General features: G+C 44.5%; 1 protein-coding gene across 1 annotated transcript; it reads left to right on the plus strand.

Annotated features, from left to right (window-relative positions):
• The first annotated feature begins 256 nt into the window (after window positions 1–256).
• Window positions 257–1,834, plus strand: LOC119162136 (nuclear pore complex protein Nup107). The gene has a single exon (XM_037414606.2). The coding sequence runs from the start codon at window positions 257–259 to the stop codon at window positions 1,832–1,834; it is 1,578 nt and encodes a 525-aa protein (XP_037270503.2).
• The last annotated feature ends 17,122 nt before the right edge of the window (window positions 1,835–18,956 follow it).

The following is an 18,956-nucleotide window of genomic DNA, read 5'->3' on the forward strand; positions in this document are numbered from 1 at the left end:
AACACACACCGGAAGTTTCGCCTACTACTCGGTGAATTCCATCCAATGGGATTGCGCCATGTGTGGACAGGAAGTAGACAAAGACCAGCTCGTGCGGTGGAGCTCGAGCCATAACGCCGGTGACCAAGCTAAGATCCCGAAGCCGCTTCAGCAACTGGAGGGTGTCCTTTCCACGGCAGCAGCAGGATTTAAGCATTTAGCAGCCTCGTAAACCAGTACCCCAAGCAGAACTGCGAGCGTCTTCGCGGCTGGATCCATGGCAGACTTCACAACGCCTGGTGGCCGCAGGCCTCTGCGTGGCACCGGCAATGTAAGTGCTAACTTGAAAGCCGCCGACATGACCACCCTTAGCGCGTCCATAGTGCTAGCGACAGAAAATCCCGCAGCCGTCGTTACTGCCACCATATATATGGACTTTATGAAAGCCTACAATGCTCATACCAGTAGGGAGGACGTCGTCACGCTTGTTGAGAAGTACGCTAGCCTGTGCGACAGTTACTTAGCCGAAGTGATGAAAGTGACCGAGAGCCTAGTCTCTCGCAAGGCCACACCGGCGTGGATAGAAGCCATCGCGTGCCAAACATTGCTCACCGATGAGCGAGACACTTGGAAGCTCACGGGTGCCCTCCTGCACGACCGCCTCAAGGCGGACGAGTTCATGAAAGAACGCGGCAACAGAACCGTGTTCGTCGACGGATCCCGCGAAGGTAGCGACAGAAAAATTGTGGAGGCCCTCATGGCGAGAGACTCCTTCACACGCCAGGCGCATTTAGTAGTCGACTGGCTGGAACGCTGCGCGGCGCATCAGAGCGGTATGGGCGATCACGACGACAGGCTCCAGTACTTCCAGCTGGTGGAAGCTGCAGCTGGACAGTGTCCAGCTGGCGGAAGCGGCAGCTGGACAAACACACTGCACCATGCGCAGTCCCACAATAACATCGGTAGGGCATCGTCGTCTCACGTGACTGAACTGGACGCGGGCGCACTCTCGAGGCGGTGGGTACCGATCCACGAATTCCTCCTCTTCCGCAGCGTTTTCTTCCACCTGAGAGCAGGCCAACTGCAGAGGGCCAAAGAGCTGGCTGCCGACAACGGTTATCGTTGGCTAGCCGCCGTGATCGAAGAATGCAGGCCATGCCATGACCTGCACAACGCAAGCACCGTTAGTGCCGGCTTCAAGCAACCCGCCCAAGGCACCTTCTACCGGGACTTATGGATGCGAGCCTGCTGGAGAGCGGCGTGCAGTCCCAGGTGTTCGCTGTACAAGCGCGCTGTGTATGGTGCTCTGAGTGGCAACCTACAAGCAATGCTGCCCGCGTGTACCACATGGGAGGATCAGCTATGGGCTCGCATGCGCGCTGTTGTGGATGTGTGCGTAGAGCAGGAGCTCCGCACTGCCAAGCAGCAAGATAGAAGCCTCGGACCACAACCGCCCGGCTACCCTAGTGACCTTGGAACCTTTGAAACCGTTTTCCGTGACCTGCGGGAGGCTGTGGGCACGAGGGGCAAGCGACACCAAGAGATCGCACACATCGTGCAGCGAGGTGTAGTGCTTGGCGCTGCTGATGATTTGATAAAAGAAATACACTACTGGGTAATTCATCAGGTGGATAAAACGCCGCTTTTGACAATTCGGTTTCTGGTTCACATGGCACTGTTGCTGCGACAAGTTGGCGCCGAGACCAGAACTGAGGCGTTCAGTGAACTTCTTGGCATCTACATACACATGCTCGTCGACGAAGGCCATTCCTCCTTGGTGGCCACGTACGCAGCCGCTCTAAAAGCACCCGACCCTGTCCCCAAGTACAAGCAGCTTTCACGGCCTTCAAACTAGAGCCCCAAAAAACAGGACCTCCGCCTTCGTGTCGAACTCTCCGGAAAAATAAAAGTTTGCAAACTAGTAAACCCGTGTATTTACTAGACTCCACCGTATTTTACTGCCTTTCCGGCACACCTTTAATTACTAGTAGCTAGTAAACCTTGTTACTTTAGCCGCTACTAACCAGGAAAACATTCTCAGCGTTTTTAACTAATACTAATTCGCCTACGTTGCCAGATCTTTCTCAGATGCTGAAGTATAATTGCCGTAATCGCGAGACTCTTAAGCAATATATTACAAAATTTAGTTTTATTGACCACATATTGAAATAAAGAAGTTCCCCGTTACCTGATGGTACATATAAGCAAATAGAATGACATACTTTGATGTGTAGAAAGCAACAGTCATTCTCCTAAATTTTATGGCTGGTAACCAGTACACGTTGTGCAATCTCAATTCAATAGCCTTGATGCTGCTGGAGTTGAAATCGGCTATGTCCAAGACTTTAAATTCTGCATGTGTGCGTGTGATTCGATGAGTACGATGCGATCATATGAGTATGTGATCGCTTCTTTGTGTGTATGTTGCTACGATGCGCTATTGCCATGGCAGTTACATAAAGTAGTTACCGGCCATTCTTATGTACGAGGGCAATGCCATTTTGTTTTCAAAGACGATAACCCTTCTTGATATGTATCAACGCAAATATTTGGTCTGTCTGCTAGTACTTGTCCAAGAAATAAAGAGATTCTCTACCACAGGTAAAAATTTTTCGAATGTGGCGCAAATGCAAAGTTCTTTCATAAAATTGGGGGCAACGAGCTTGCTTATATGCCAGAAAAAAACGCATTATAACATTAACTTCATGTTGGAAGGAGATGAGAAGTGACTACTAGCGTCACCCAACAGCGAATACGGCCAATCTTGACAATCTATTGGTGAGACAAGAAATTAAAGCAGGTAGAATTTTTCCCCTTAATAGCAAGCACATTTCGCTTGAAATTGTATTTTATGCACTTAAGACAGCTTTAGGTTGGGTCAAAGATCCATTTTTGCTTTTTTTTTGTCTCATGCTTTCAAATAGGCGCCCAGTGGCGCGGCCGGCTGAGTGTTTGCTTGCCTGCATGCCTGCCTGGAAAAGGCGGAGAAACGCGACAACGGCGTCTGCCGCCACTCACGAGAAACACAAAAAAGTGTGTGCGTGTCTAAAACGAACACTAAGTTATTTGTTTTATTAATAACCAAACTTGATGAAGCCCGCAAAAACCGCACGCGGTTTCAGTTTTCGACTTTCACCGGCCCCGACCAGTGTTTTTGGCATTCATCCCACCAATAGAGGGACACATAACGCGGACACCAAAGCTCTGTTTTAAAGATTTCTACGCAGTTTCTAGAGAACCCACTGCAAGGTGACACTTCACATTGAACGCTTTTCATTGTAACAGAAAAGAGGAGAGCAATGAAGGATGGTAGACAGTCACATGACGAAAGAAGTCAGTGCACAAAGTTCATGCGACTTCGTCTGGTGGCTGCGTTTATACTCGTGAAAATTGTATCACTCATATTTCAGGTGTAACATTCTGACGTAAGTGTACGACAGCGTAGCCTTTTCTTTGAAACATGCATTGATACGTAATTCTAAAAAGAGAAGTGTTTATTACACTACGCTGACAATGAAAAATTTGAAAGAAAAAGCGGACGTTACCTACTACTCTTCGCTAAAAAGACAAGAGTCTTCATCTTAAACCACCCGGTGCTGCCACTTTGCAGTGCTTCTGCGTTCTGAAAACACTTTCCTTTCTTGAAATTATGGTCAGTTGGCGCAAGATTTAACGCAGCAATGCATACTAAAAACTATCATCTTTTGACGTCCTTTGCAATGCAACAGGGTGAGACACGGCCATTGTTTATCTCTTACTTTTGTAAAAGATTCATATTCGTACGGCAAACCACGCACGTATAAGTACACAAGCGTAAATATTTTTTGACTAATTGCAGTCCACTCGAGTATTATGGTCATTAGGTTGCTAGTGTGGTTATCATTATTGACTGTAATGCGTTCCAAGTAACGCCGTTACTGGTAACCCTTTCCTTTTTCGGAAGCTTAGTGACGTACTCATTACAATTTTAGCACAGTAACGGGTAACTCACCTACCTTACAGATTTTCGGCAACGCACGGCGTGAAGGTACTTGTTAATTTTTCATATTGGAGATGCCCTTATCCCAAAACTCACCCCGATGAACTCTTTTGTCACAGCGTCGGACAGCTGTCCGAGTGCACGCTTTCACAATGAAAGCGAGGGTGGATTGTTTTTTTTTATTCTGCATAAATTACAGATAGAAATTCCTGAATGGAAGCTACTCCATGTAGGGAGTTTTGAACCATCACAAAGCTTGAAGAAAGGCACGGTGTCCATTGCGAAAACCCGTAGAATCATACTTTTCGTAGAAGTGGATTGTAGCAGGTGGGTTGCTGGCACCTGCGCTTTTGCGTGCCCAAAATACAGGCAGATCGAAGGGAAAGTGCAGGGGCTTGTTTATTCCATACCACGCGCTGACTGACACGCTTCGCACCTGGGGGAAGCAAGAACTTCTTCGAGAGCCTGCAACAATGTAAGACCGACGTCTGCATGTTCGAATGACAAAGGGGTGCGCAGCCTGAGCACAGCGTGGTGAACGACCATAGTGGGCAAGTTGGGCAGGAGCCGAATTTATAGGTGGCTTTCTGTAAAATCCTGGCGCATCCACGAGACAGCCGCTATAGCTTGACGAGTGTACCAGTGCACAGTCGTTAGGAACCTGCCTAAACGCAATTCTTTAGTTCATGGACAACAGGCTCAATTGACTCTGTGGAAAGATCGAAACCTTCAAAAACAATGTGAGTGAAGCGCCAGAGGTCAATTTTTTTCTCAAGAAAAAAAAGGCTTTGTTTTTGTTTTCTGAATACCCTATCGGTTGGCGCGGTTTCTTGGTAGCCCCTGTTTCAACTAAAGGCCAATATTACTGCTGTCACATGAACACACCAGCTAACAACAGTTACAGGCAGCGTCGTGGCAGACATAAAGATAGTTAGTGAACTATCCACGATTACTTCAAAACAGGGGCTTGGAGCGTATTTTTTCGGGAGGTGGGCAGGGGGAACCTCATTGAGCTGAAGTGGAGGCCGAGCCGGCGAACGGTCATTTAGAGCTATAAATGGTGGCAAAAAAATTAAGGCGAGTGGCGCACGGGCCCAGTGAGCCACTCCTGGCTACGTCACTATTGCAAACGGGCGATTCCATCAAAGAATGACAGGAATTCAAAAATTATATATTAGAGTTAATTGAGTGTTTCATATTTTAAGGATATAGCATCCAGTAAGCCGACAATGATGGCACTTATCTTTTTAACTCCCTAATTTACGAGGCCAGAAACACCGAATATATATTCAACACCGCGATGTTTATTTCATCACCAGTGGTTCTGTTCGCCGTGTTGCCAGTCTCTCTTCGCCGATATTTAGTATTATCGCGATGTAGATAAGCACCACTCATTTGAACAATTCTGACGTAAACTGATTTTCTTTTTTCTGAAAGGAGGTTCAGCAGTAGCGATATATTTTCAGAGCCATACACTTTCGAGAAATTATCAGCGCCGCACAAGGACCGTTAGGCGGGATCTTTCAATTCGCAATGTGACCTGGTAGAGCACGTAGGCCGTGCAACACCGGAGAAGTCATTAACAGTGGTTAGGATAACTATAGACTGCAAGTAACTGCAGAGCTAAGCATGTGCCATGCATATGGCACGCAGCTAGCCATGTTTGCTCACGACCTGCATGTAAATCTGGATTCTAACTTACAGACTAGCTAAGTCCATCGTTTTAGATTACTCAAAAGCCTTCAACAAAATTCCCCATGAACGTATACCACTGAAACTTGATGTATTACATCTAAATCCCGATATTTTAGCATTGATATAAGAATTCTCAAGTAAACGCTCACAATCCGGCTTTATTAAAAACCATATATCTAGTGCTACCCACTTAACTTCAGGTGTTCATCAAGGGTCCGTACTTGTTCCACTGTTTTTATTATAGTACATAACTATCTACCACTCAATCTCATATAATATTCGTATGTTCGCTGACAATTGCCTGACCTATTGTACCATTACTAACGTCTCCGATAAGGCTTCTTTTCAAAATGACATGCGAAGTGTGCAAGAATGGTGTAACCTATCGCTAATGAAACTAAACCCTAATAAACGCAAGACTCTCTCTTTCCACCGCCATAAAAATCTACTTATTTTTTTCTTACCGAATTGCTTGCGCTAACCTTAAACTAGTGTCTTCATTAAAGTATCTCGTAGCAACCATTTGCAGTGAATTAACCAGGGCGACTCACATTACGAACATCATTTCATCTGCCACTAAAACACTCGGGTTTTTGAAACGCCACCCGCGTCATTCCCCCCTCCCCCCCCAGATGTAAAACTATTCACCTATCAGTCTCTCATCAGGTCAAAATTACAATATGCATCCCCTATTTGGAGCACTCATTCAATATCTCATCAGTCAACTTGAGACTCTTCAAAATTGAGCTACAAGGTTTATTCACTCTAAGTACTCCTATGACATCAGCACAACGGCACTGAAAACAGATTCCAGTTTATCACTATTCGCATTTCGTTGCCTCAATGCTAGCTTTAGTCATTTTCACAGCTTTCTTTACAGCTCCCTCGGTAAGCCACCGTACACTATCCCCCATCTCCAGTCGCACCAGTCACCCGCAACGAGTTGCTCGCCCACGTGACCGCACCGTCACATCTCCAGTCGCACCGGTCACCCGCATCAAGCTGCTCGCCCACGTGACCACACCGTCACTTTTTCGTCCTCATTCTCTTATCGTGCAGTAACCGAATGGAACGGCCTTTCCAATGACATCACAGCCATCACCCGTCCTTTCGCACTTTTGACCACGTTAACAGATCACTTTACATTGTATAAAACATTGTTTTTATTTTTCATGTATGTACCCACCCCTTATGTAACACCCCTTCAATGGGGTTTTTAAGGAATAAAAACGAAAATAAAATGTGCATTCTCAGCTTTAACATGACATTTTCGTCCAGCTACCCTGCGTCAGCGCGACGCCTGCTTTGATGCATGGCCTTCCCGTCGATACAAGGGTCCGATCAATTCTTGGGCTCCCTTTTATGTTCATTAACCTGTACATTTGCGCATGCTCTCTGATTTAATAGACAATCTACGTGTTATACTTCCTCCAGTTATACACCTGCTTTTAGCGTGATACTCATGAGGCGACAGTTAACAGCAATAACATCCGGATATGGATTCTGCCTTTGTGATTAAACTTTTCACCATCTTCACTGCGAAGGATATGTCTCGAATTTAAGACAGGTGTTTTAGGGTCGAAGCTCCTTTCAGTGTACTCATGTCCTGCGTGAGGCGTAACCAGCAGCGTAAGACAAACAGACAGACAGAAAAACAGATAGTCAAACTTACAGACAGACGGATGAACAGAAACATGAACGGAAGCACGAATGGACAGACGGACGAATGCACGCACGTACGGATGGACGCACAGACAGAACGGACAGACGCACGGACAGACAGACTGACGGACGAACGAATGGATGGACGGAAGCATGTGTTGACGAACAGATGGGTGCGCAGACGGACAGATGTACAGACCCTCTGATGCACGAACGGATCGACGGATGCATGGACGAACTGATGCACAGACATATGGACGGACGGACGCCAGCAAACACAGATGGACAGCCAGAGGGATGGACGGATGGACAGAAAAACAGAAAAACAGACAGACAGAAACCGAGTGACGAACGAACGGACGGAAAGGCAGAGAGACAGACAGACGCTTGGCCCCACTAATCATCATTCACTCCATAGATATGCTGAGTTTTTTCATACTGATCATGACAGAAAATAGCTTGTAAACTGTTTACATAATTGCTCCCTCAGCCATACAGAATAAGCTGACGCGCTTTACGATATAAATATTCAACACCAAGGAACTACTCAGAAATGAGCTGAACTGCTGCCATAATGCCAATACTACGATCATCAGATTTTCTGCAAAAATATAAGGCTATTCCGAACAATTGAAGACATATCTAATGAGGCGAGCAAGCAAGGAAAAATATTTACTATATCGGAAACAAAAATTAGCACACACACATACTCATAACAAAAACTTACCCCGAGAACGCCGCACTTCAAGCAGACAAATCAATTAAATGGCGCACATATGTTTATTCTGGCTGTTTTTTTTCTGTTGCAATAATTATCTACCTAGGTTCTAATCACGGCTGGTAACGTCGTTTGCTCGAGCTCCCGATTCCAATACTTGGAGGCGTTTTCACCGTTCTCTGAAATCTAAATCCGTATCGAAATTTATATTTCAGAGAGCGGCGGGGGATATAAATGCATTCTTCTAACACAGCTAGCTACGCAAAAATGCAAAACAGTGACACATGCACCACTCACGGCAGAGCGTACGTGTTAGAACTGGGGGCGCAGTGAGTGCGCTCACCGCGTTAACCTCGGAATGTCATCCGTGCAATCGTTTAGGCAGTTTTTGAGCGAACCCTAATAATGCTCACATTTGAAACTCAAATGTGAGCTCATGGTCTTGTATCGGGTTAATGAAAGCTGGTGAAGAACAAAGTGAGTATTGAGACGGCAGCTGAACATGGCGAAAGTGAAGAGCATAAACGAACCACCTCTTCGAAAACTGGGTCTGTAACTATCAGAACATGCTCTTCAATCGTGTGGGGCCACTGCTCAAGGGTACAGCCACAGGGATGTTTGCTTTTCCGTTCCGCACAAAATCACTGTCACTGAAAAATCTCCTGCTTGATTGCATACGCACCACTTTTCTGATTACGAGTGATTCACCAATCAAATCAAAATCTAATTCCAATTATTAACTAGCGGAAGTAATAGGAGCATAATACCATAACTAAGGGAATATTTATATTTTACTCTGCTAATTCTGTCCAATGGGATTGTGCCATGTGCGAAGGGGAAAAAGACGAAGACCAGCTCGTGCAGTGGAGCTCGAGCCTTAACGCCGGTGACCGAGCTACGATCCTGAAGCCACTTCAGCAACCGGAGGGCGTCCTTTCCACGGCAGCAGCAGGATTTAGGCTTTCGGCGGCCTCTGTTAAGCCAGTACCGCAAGTACCCCAAGCAGATTTGCGAGCACCTTCACAGGAGGATCCATGGCAGACTTCGCTGCGCCGGGTGCCAACAGGCCTTTGATTGGTACCGGCAATGTAAGTGCCAACTTCGAAGCTGCCGACATGACCGCCTTTAATGCGTCCTTAATGCTAGTGACCGAACATCCCACAGCCATCGCTACTGCCGGCATATATACGGACTTTATGGAAGCCTACAATGTTCATACAAGTAGCAAGGACATCGTCACGCTGGTTGAGAAGTACGCTAGCCTGTGTGACAGTTACTGAACCAAAGTGATGAAAGTGACCGAGGACACAGTATCTCGCAAGGCTGAGCCGGCGTGGGTGGAAGCCATGGCGTGCAAAACATTGCTCACCGAAGAGCGAAACACTTGGAAGCTCACGGGGGCCTTCCGGCGCGACCATCTCAAGGCGGACGAGTTCATGGATGAACTTGGCCACAACACCATGTTCGTCGACGGATCTCGGGAAGGTAGCGACAGGGAACTCGTGGAGGCCCTCATGACGAGAGACTCGTTCACACGCCAGGCGCAACTAGTGGACGACTGGTTGGAAAGCTGCGCGGTGCATGAGCGCGGTTTGGGCGATGACGACGGCAAGCTTCAGTACTTTGCTGGCGGAAGCAGCACCTGGAAAAACGCGCTGCACCATGTGCAGTCCCAAAATAACATCGGCTGTGCATCGTCATCTCACATGACTGGAATGAAGGTGGACGCTCCCTCGAGGCAGTGGCTACCGATGCACGAATTCCACCTCTACCCCAGCTCATTCTTTCACCCGAGAGCAGAATAACTGTAGAGGGCCAAAGAGCTGGCTGCCAAAAATGGTTATCGTTGGCTAGCCGTCGCGCTCGAAGGTGGCAAGCCATGGCATGACCCGAACAACGCCAGTACCATTGGCGCCGACTTCAAGCAACCCACCCAACGCACCTTCTACCGCGACTTATGGATGCGCGCCTGCTGGAGAGCGGCGTCGAGTCCCAGGTGTTCACGTTTTTAGCACGCTGTGTATGGTGCTCTGAGTGGCAACCTACAAGCAATGCTGCCCGCGTGTACCACATGGGAGGATCAGCTATGGGCTCGCATGCGCGCTGTTGTGGTTGTGTGCGTAGAGCAGGAACTCCGCACTGCCAAGCAACAAGATAGAAGCCTCGTACCACTACCGCCCGGCTATCCCAGTGACCGTGGAATCTTTGAAGCCATTTTCCGTGATCTGCGGGCGGCCGTGGGCGCGAGTGGCACGCGCCACCAGGACATTACACACATTCTGCAGCGAGGTGTAGTGCTGGGCGAAGCTGCTTATTTTATTTGGTATAAGAAATACACGACTGGGTAACTGGTCAGGCGATTGAGCCACCGCTTCTAACCATGCGGTTTCTGGCTCACATGGCACTGTTGCTGCGACAAATTGGCCGTGAGACCGGCACTGAGGCGTTCAGCGCTCTTCTTCTCAACTACATACGCATGCTCATTGACGACGGCCATGTCTCCTTGGTGGACACATACGCAGCCGCTCTAAAAGCAACCGACCATGTCGCCAAATGCACGCAGCTTGCGCAGCCTCCAAACTAGAGACCCCAAAGAACAGGTCCTCCTCCTTCGTATTGAACACTCTTCGGAGAAAAAAGTTAGCAAAGAACTAGTAAACGCATGTATTTACTAGACTCCAGCGTATTTTACTGCCTTTCCTGCATACTTTTACTAACCAGCAGCTAGAAAAAGCTGGTTACTTTAGCCGCTACTAACCAGGGACACTTCCTTAGAGTTTTTAACTATGTAATACTAATTCGCCTACGTTTCCAGATATTTCTTAGATGCTGCAGTATAACTGAGGTAATTGCAAGACCCTCAAGCAATATTTGACAAAATTTAGTCTTATTGACTACATATTGTAATATAGGAGTTCCCTGCTACCTGATGGCACACATAAGCAAATAGAACGACATACTTTGACATATTGGGTGTAGCCAGGAGGAGGCACACCTGGCCCGTGCATTCCCCCCGCCCCCTTTCATATTTTTGTTCTATGTCATAGAGAGCAGAAAATTACCATTTTAGCCCCCCCCCCCCCCCCCGCGAAAAACGATTTCGGCTAGGCAGCTATTTCTCAAGTGTGAATGCGGCATGTGTGTAGTAAGCGCGTACTCTTTCATGGCTACGCTCGAGGGGAAAAAGTTAGGAATGACTATACATGCAAAGTGTGCGTGACGCAAATGTGCAGTTCTGTTGCCAAAGCCACCGTGGGGTAGTCGTAACGCCACTTGAGATCATCAAAAACCTCGCATTTATTGGTGTGCTTTTATTTGGTGCTGTTAACGCTCGGCGTTTCGAGCGACGGCGTTCGGTCAGAAAGTTTTTTCATGCAGAGTTAACCTGTTGGAGTTGCTGCAGCGTGCGAGTTTTTTTTTTTCTAAAAGCGATGTGGTAAGAGAAGCTGATTCTTTTTTTATTAAGTGTATATAAGGAAACGTTGGTGCAAAAGCATGGCGCGGGCTGCTCTTCTCTTGCACGAAAGTCGACATCGCATATTTTGTAGCAAACATAAGGCTATACATACTTACATAGCACAACGCTTACACAATGAGTCCAAGTTTTTCAATACTGAACGTCCACGCCACACAGAAATGTGTCCATACTACATGTAAATGTGTCCACACTACGCAGAGATTGTGAAAGCACAAGTAATCACGCCAATTTAAGTGTTCATACAAAACATGAAAGTTAAGTAACACCTCTAACGTAATCTTGTTTAAATACTGAACTCTTTTCAGAATGGTTTTTCAAAAAAGTCATACTGAAACACGAAAATACTGTTTTTAAACAAACCGGTTAACAGTGACGAAGTACGTTTTGTTTGTTTAGTACTTTTTAGCTATTTTTGATTTCTTCAAAAAGTGAACGACAGCATGTGCTGCAGTGGCTTGTAGCTTTCCTTTTGGCCGTGGACCCAAGATTTTTGCAATTGATGCAGGTCGCTTATCCAAAAAATTGAGTTTTTCTGAAAGGTTCTTTCGAGGTACGTCTTGATTCTCACAATGCAGAAGAATGTGCTCCACGTTTTCTTGAGCTTCTCCACATGAGCAGGTAGGGCTGCCAGCTTTCCTTATTCTATACAGGAAAGATTTCTTGTAGGCTGAACCAAGTCGAAGCCTATGGATGACTGTTTCTACCGATCAGCTAACCTTTAACGGAATATTAATCTTTACACCAGGATCAATGTTATACAACTGAGAGTTTTGCGCACCAATTTCGAACCAGGTTTCTATAAACAGTTGACAGCTCAGCTTATTCATTAGACATCGTGCATTGCTCATCGATAGAGGTAGCAGTGATATATTATTTTCTTGATGTGCGGCATGTGCATTGTAATCAGCTATGTCGTTTCCTGTGATTCCGCAGTGGCTTGGCACCCTCTGGTCAATTATGGTATGGTGTAAATTTTTTTCCTATAGCGTACGTCTTCTGTATTTCACATGCAAGCTCACTAGCTTTGTTGCCCAAGCTGATTCATTTTAAGGAAACTAATGAGGACTGTGAAATACTGATAATTATCCATCCAAGTGGACCTGGCTGTACACATATGAAGCATAAAGCACAGAGTGTTGCATAGAGTTCTGCTGTTGTGTATGTTGTGAAATGGCTGAGTTTAAAAGCTTTCTTAACTTGGTATGCAGGTACAAAGAATGCCGCAGTTGAGCTTTGATTCAGACATGATCCGTCGGTGTACACGTAAATGTAGTATTTATAATTGGTATAATGGTGTGTTAAAGTTAATTGCTTTATTTCAATTATAGGTTTATTGTTCTTAAAATTTAATTTTGAAATCGAAGTTGTAAAATGTGGGATAGACAGACGCCATGATGGGTGGATGCACATAGAGGCCAATATTCCTGCGTAGGCAGTAAAATATTCGATCCTACTAAAGTTTTATATATTCTTACAGCTGATCTCTCCTGAATAGCTTGGCATAGGTGATGATTATCGTGTTGAGTGCAGGCAAGTTTCCGTAAATAACAAAGCATGGAATGTCGGTTGACGAGAATCTGCAATTACCAAAGCACTGGCAGACGCACGCGGTACACCAAGACATATACGAAAGCTCCTGGCCGACAACCTTTGAATCCTCTCCTGTCAGTTACGTGATATCACATGTAAAACCGGGACAGAGCAGCTGATTCTTATCTGCGATTTGAAACATGCGCTGTAGGAGCATAGCGGCCGAAAGGTTGAGACCTCACTTCATCTAGTTTTCCCCAACACATGTGAACCATGTGAGTCATCAGTCAACACATGTGAGACCTAACTAAGCTTCTTTGTATCTTGTCAGTAAAGAGTAGTCAGCCTCGTCCTGGGCTTTTCTTCTCTCGCTCTTGGGGAACTCAACTTGGATTATTCGACCGCGATTAAGTTTGCCTCATGAAGGCCAATTATGCTCGGCTAAATGAAGTGATACCATTAAAAATTAGGCCTCAATATATTGGGATATACTTGACTCACCTCGGCCTATTTAAGCGTTACATAGATTAACACGAAAACAGCACACACCTATTCTTAATTAAAATTAGCTCATTTGAATCTGTTTACACTTAGCTTTTACAAGTTATATTATGCTACACTATGCTTGAGTTTTTTACTACAGTTTGGTGCAACAAGGCAAACTTAACTTGGCTTAATGTGACAAGGGCAAGCTGCGCCGAGGAAATTTATTGTTTATGCTAGGCTTCATTTGGTTATATGGTGCTAGCTATGCTAAGTTTAGGCTAACTGGTGAAAAAAAAGCTGCACGCTCGGCATTTCAATTGGCACTGCCTGAGCTGCTGCGTGAAAGAGCGGTGTAGATTTGATGGAACAAAGAAAGCAACACTCGCTTGTTGTTTTGGCTATGAGCACAATAACTTCGTTAAACAAATTGCTGTGCGAGGTCACCTGATCACGACTGGACAAGCATGCAAACTGCAACAGGCAGTTTGCAGAGATAGCACGTCAATGCGTTCTGCCTCGCGACCCCATGGTCTACACACTTTTGCTTACGCCTGTACGTTTGAGACACGTTGCAAGCTGTACTAGGCTGGTGCTGCATTCAATAACGTCTTTATAAACTTGTGAACTCGTCATAGCAGCCTAAGCAGTGCAATAAGCCCTTTCAGCATAATGCTTCATTTTCTGTGTTTGTTGCAGTCATAATTTATTATTTTTGTCATGTTCTTTAAAGTCACATCAATTTATTACTAGCTGGCATGCAACTGACTTGCTGTAACAAAATGTAATTGATTCTGAACTCTGGCACCTTTCAGAGAGAAGATGCAGACTCATAGCCAGATATCACTTGAGCTATAGCTGTTCCCTTTTGTGGTAGCGTATGCATCAGTTGTAATGTGCCTACTGATGTTTCTTTCATTTCTATCATGCTGTGGCCATCATACTGTGTCATGATGAAGCACACAAAGAAAATTTTGAGCGCAGGTCATGCTTATAGGGGTTAGCACTAGCATTCAAAAAGTTGGTCAAAATCTCGCCAAGCTATACTGCACAATGTTTCCTCCATCGCTGTATTATTGTGGATGTGCACTAGGCTCAAGATAGTATTGCATGAGATTAAAAGGCATCCAGCTGCCAAGTGAACAATGCAAGGACTTTGATTGGCTTCCTCCAGGCTCTTCTTTTTCAAATAAATACGTAGTTGATAAACTATTTTCTGCAGGAGTACCTGCTGCGCTGGTACCTCTGGCTTGACGTTCTAAACTCTGTTACACTTCTGTTATGTTATTATTACATATCTTTTCAGTGTTGTTACAACACCTCTGAACCTTCATAGGATTCAATTCATTGCCCCAACTGCTATTCGACATTCTTCTTTCAAGAACTTCGGCACTTGGCAACAAGTGTTCAGCTGAGAGGTAGACCTAGTTCGGGCCCATTTTGAATAGGTTTCCATGGCATTAAGACAAACCTTTAAACGCAAAAAAGCATTGGTATATTAAAGTCTTTTGTACTTAATTTGTGTATCAGAGGTAGGTTTTTGCCACTATGCAATGCATAGCAACTAATTTAGTCAGACAATTTGATATTTTGAAAAGCTTAAATTCTCACATTTTATCAATGTCATTCAGAAATTGTCTCCACCCACAAGATATAGCTTAAATAAAATTATTACAGAATATCTGTGAGGTGAACAAAGTAATTGAACCAGAACTTACTAACTGTAGATGTAAAAATAGTTGTTGACATATAATGGGTCAGCTATATTAATACGGTATGTCCGCTTCCCAAAAGCTTTTGATGACTTCACGCAGCCTTGCAATTATGAATAGGATTTTCTGTGCTGGAGTCTCATATACATTTGTGTCACAATGTGTATGATAGAATCCTAATAAAAATCCACTAAATGAGCTAACCCATTTGCTTAATAAAGCATAACTAAATCAAATTGACCATGAGTAAACAAATGAGAAATACCAAATAATTATAAGGAAAGGTAAAGGGATGTTAGCGTCGTTGTGTAAGCTTTTGTATGACGTTTTATCGCCAAGCAGCATAGGAATGTTGATAGCTGCACATGGTCTTATGTGTGTCATAATATTGCCAATAAATGAAGAAACATTTCTGGCCAATAAATAATTTGCCTTTTCACTGCAGAGCCGTTGATCCTAGTGTACAACAATTAATCTGGCAATCAGGGTGAGACCTGTGTCACAGGGCCTGCTGGACAACACAAACAAGGATGTGGCGGCTTCAGACGGACATCGCATGTGCCATAGCCGCAAGGCCAGCTAAACTCCGAAAAGTTCGATAAGTAGCGTTCTTAATTTTCTGGCCACATCATGCTCCTGTATACAGATCAGAAGAATTGAACTGTGAAGTTGAGAGCTGTCAATCCTGTGTTGAGCGTTCGGAGCATTAGGGCAAATGACATAACTGAATAGAAAAAATCGTGCCTACTTTTACTAATAATTGGCACAGAAGCATAACAAGTTCACAAGAATTTGGTTCTGTCATTGCGAGGAGAAAAGCTCTTCATGAAAGTAAGCGAACTAGTTCAAATTCACTGATGTTCGAAGATGTCTGTAATTGTCGAAAGGCATAAATTCAGTCATAACCTTCAGCTTCACAATGCAAGTGACGAAGATTTGTAGTAGATTTCAAGGACCCAACCCAAGAATGTAACTCTTCTGTTGGTTTTCTGCACGGCAGAATGGTAGCTTGAATTTGACTCATGTTTGAAATCGCCTGTTTTTCACAAAAGATGGACCGCATTACAAACTGCTGAAATAAAAGTCGGAAACCTCGAGAAGTGCCTAAATGCAGTGAATATGAAAAGAAGCATTGCCAATTGAACTGAACCAAGAAGTTCAAAGTGAATAAGGCCGAGAAACGGACCTGGTATAGCTGTCGCAAGGCCCAAGTGCCAAACAATTGCTGTGACAAAATGTACTCAAGTTAGCTATGCTCATCAATAAAACATGTGCCGAACAAGGATAAATGAAAGCTGATTTCATGCAGTAATTCTAATGAAAGAAAAACAGAAACATGAATACACTCTAAACAACTGTGCAGTTGCAGCAGCAAAAAAAAAGTTATGGGGTGACTTTTACTGGGAAGGGCCATGATTTTTAAATAAGGTGGACATGTGGGGACAGCAGCCAATATATGTGGAAATATGCTTCAAAATACTGAATTGTTGGGCTAGTTTACATTTGCCTGAGAGGAGCGAAGGCTTGGAATAAAAGGAAGACTACTTAGAAGACGCTCAAAGTCCAACCAAGTTTTTTTTTTTTTTTGAAAAGTTTCTCAGCGCAAAAACAATTGCGCAGGCGCAGTCACACCTAATTTTCACTGAATCAAGAACAAAAACATGGGTAAAAATGTGTTAACAAGGTACAATACCTTAAAGGGGGCATGCTTATCAATTTTTTATATAACTGCAGTCCAGAAAGCTTACTTCCTTCATTGTCAGATGCATCGATGATGCACTAATGCGGCAAATTCAAGCTTTCCTGCCTGTATTATTTTGCGCACACACTTGGCCTTAGCCCTGCCTTTTACATTCACCTCCTCAAAAAGTGCATTGCAGCCAAATGTACTGCAATGCGGAGGAAAATGTGCCCCATGGTTCCAAGCATTCACCGTAGTTTCGTGCTCTCAAAGTCTATTGTTAGTGTATCGGCCTGTTTGCTTGATGTACTCTTTACCACAGCTGAATGGTATCTTATACACCACTTCCGTAGCACAGTAGACAAATGGCTTACTATATTTTTTGGCATACGTCTTTCTCTGTTCTTTCATTTACAAGAAGTGCATATACGGAAAAGCTTTCAGGGTACCGTGAAGACGAGGTTTATGCCCTGCTTTTAGGCTATCCTCCCAAGGTTGTGTGAAATCGTGTAATTGTAAGGAATCACAACAAACTTGTTCAACATGTTCGACCTATGTCGTGTTGGCATGCTGGGTGAAGCTGCAATCTGCTTCAAAATGGAAGATGCTATGGTAACGAGATATGTGTAAAGAAACCCCAAAGTTCGAAGGAACAGAATCAGGTGATCGAAGCTGAAGTTGACCTGAAGAGGGCATGACTTGGTTAGATCCAAGTAGAGGCACGAAGAAGCAATCCGCGTTTTCACCAGTATATTACGGAAAGAGTCAAATGGGAGGATAGCTTTTTTTGAAGTGGTTTATACTCCCAGAAAATGTGGTCATCCCATGTTTTCTGGATCGCATCATTGTCAGAAAGGTCTATTGTAAAGGATAATGAGGGTGAACCCTGCTTAAAGCAGTGTTCAACCAAACACAGTATTGTCCAGTTTTTGATTTAACATTGTTTTTCAATTGTCACGACCACATTTGCTGGGAGTAAAAGCCACAGTCAGAAAAGCTATCCTCCCATATGGCTCTTCCCATACTATACTGGTGGAAAGACAGATTGCTTCTTCATGACTCAACATGGCTCTGACCAAGTCATGCTATCCTAAAGGCAGCCTTAGCACCTTATAACTTCGGGTTTTTCTTTCACATCGCTCATTGCCATACCATCCTCCCTTCTCAAGCATATTGCGAATTCACTGAGCGCGCCAACACGACAAAGGTCCTACACGTTTGTTGCAATTTCTTAGATCCACATGATTTCACACAACCTTAAGAAACTGTTCAAAGCATGATGAAGACCTAGTCTTCTCAGCATCCATTTATGCACTCTTACAGGTGACAGACCAGAGAAAGAAGTCTGTTGAAAGAAACATAAGAAGCCATTTGTCCTCTGTGCTAAGGAAGTGGTATATAAGATAGCACTATTCAGTTGTGGCAAAGCTTACGTTGGCCAAACAGGCCGATACCATAACCATGAACTTGGAGGGCAAATAAACTGCAGTAAATACTTGCAACGATGGGGCGCATCTTCCTGTGCATTGCAGTACATTTGTCTGCAATGCAATTTTCGAAGAGGCGAATTCAAGGGGCAGCGCTTAGGGTAGATGTGACAGGCAGAAAATTGAAATTTCCGCAAAAGCATGCATTAGTGCATCATCGGTGCATCTGACAATGAAAGAATTAAACTCTCTTCACTGCAGTTTAATTAAAAAACTGATTAGGCATGCCCCATTTATGGTATCGTAGACTGTGAACACATTTTTTTACCCAGATAACTGTTGTTGGTTCAGTGAAATTCAGGTGTGGCAATGCCTGCACAATTGATTTTGAGCTGAGATACTTTTAAAACAAACTAGATTGCAAGTTGAGCGTTTTCTAAGTAGTCTGCCTTTCCTTTAGAGTCTGCACTCTTCTAAACCAAATATACCTAGAAGGTGGGCAAAACAAAGTTGAACTTAAGTTGTTGTAAGGACCTATGCAGGAGACAGAGTGGATATGTTAGAGCGATGCAGTGTAATAGAGGAATACAAAGCGCAACCTGCTGTTTTGTT

This window comes from Rhipicephalus microplus, chromosome 2 (genome assembly GCF_043290135.1).
Source record: "Rhipicephalus microplus isolate Deutch F79 chromosome 2, USDA_Rmic, whole genome shotgun sequence".
Classification (NCBI taxonomy): Eukaryota; Metazoa; Arthropoda; class Arachnida; order Ixodida; family Ixodidae; genus Rhipicephalus; species Rhipicephalus microplus.

Bases quoted from the DNA above. Each gene is read 5' to 3' on its own strand.
- LOC119162136 (XM_037414606.2), top strand. From the start codon at position 257: ATGGCAGACTTCACAACGCCTGGTGGCCGCAGGCCTCTGCGTGGCACC.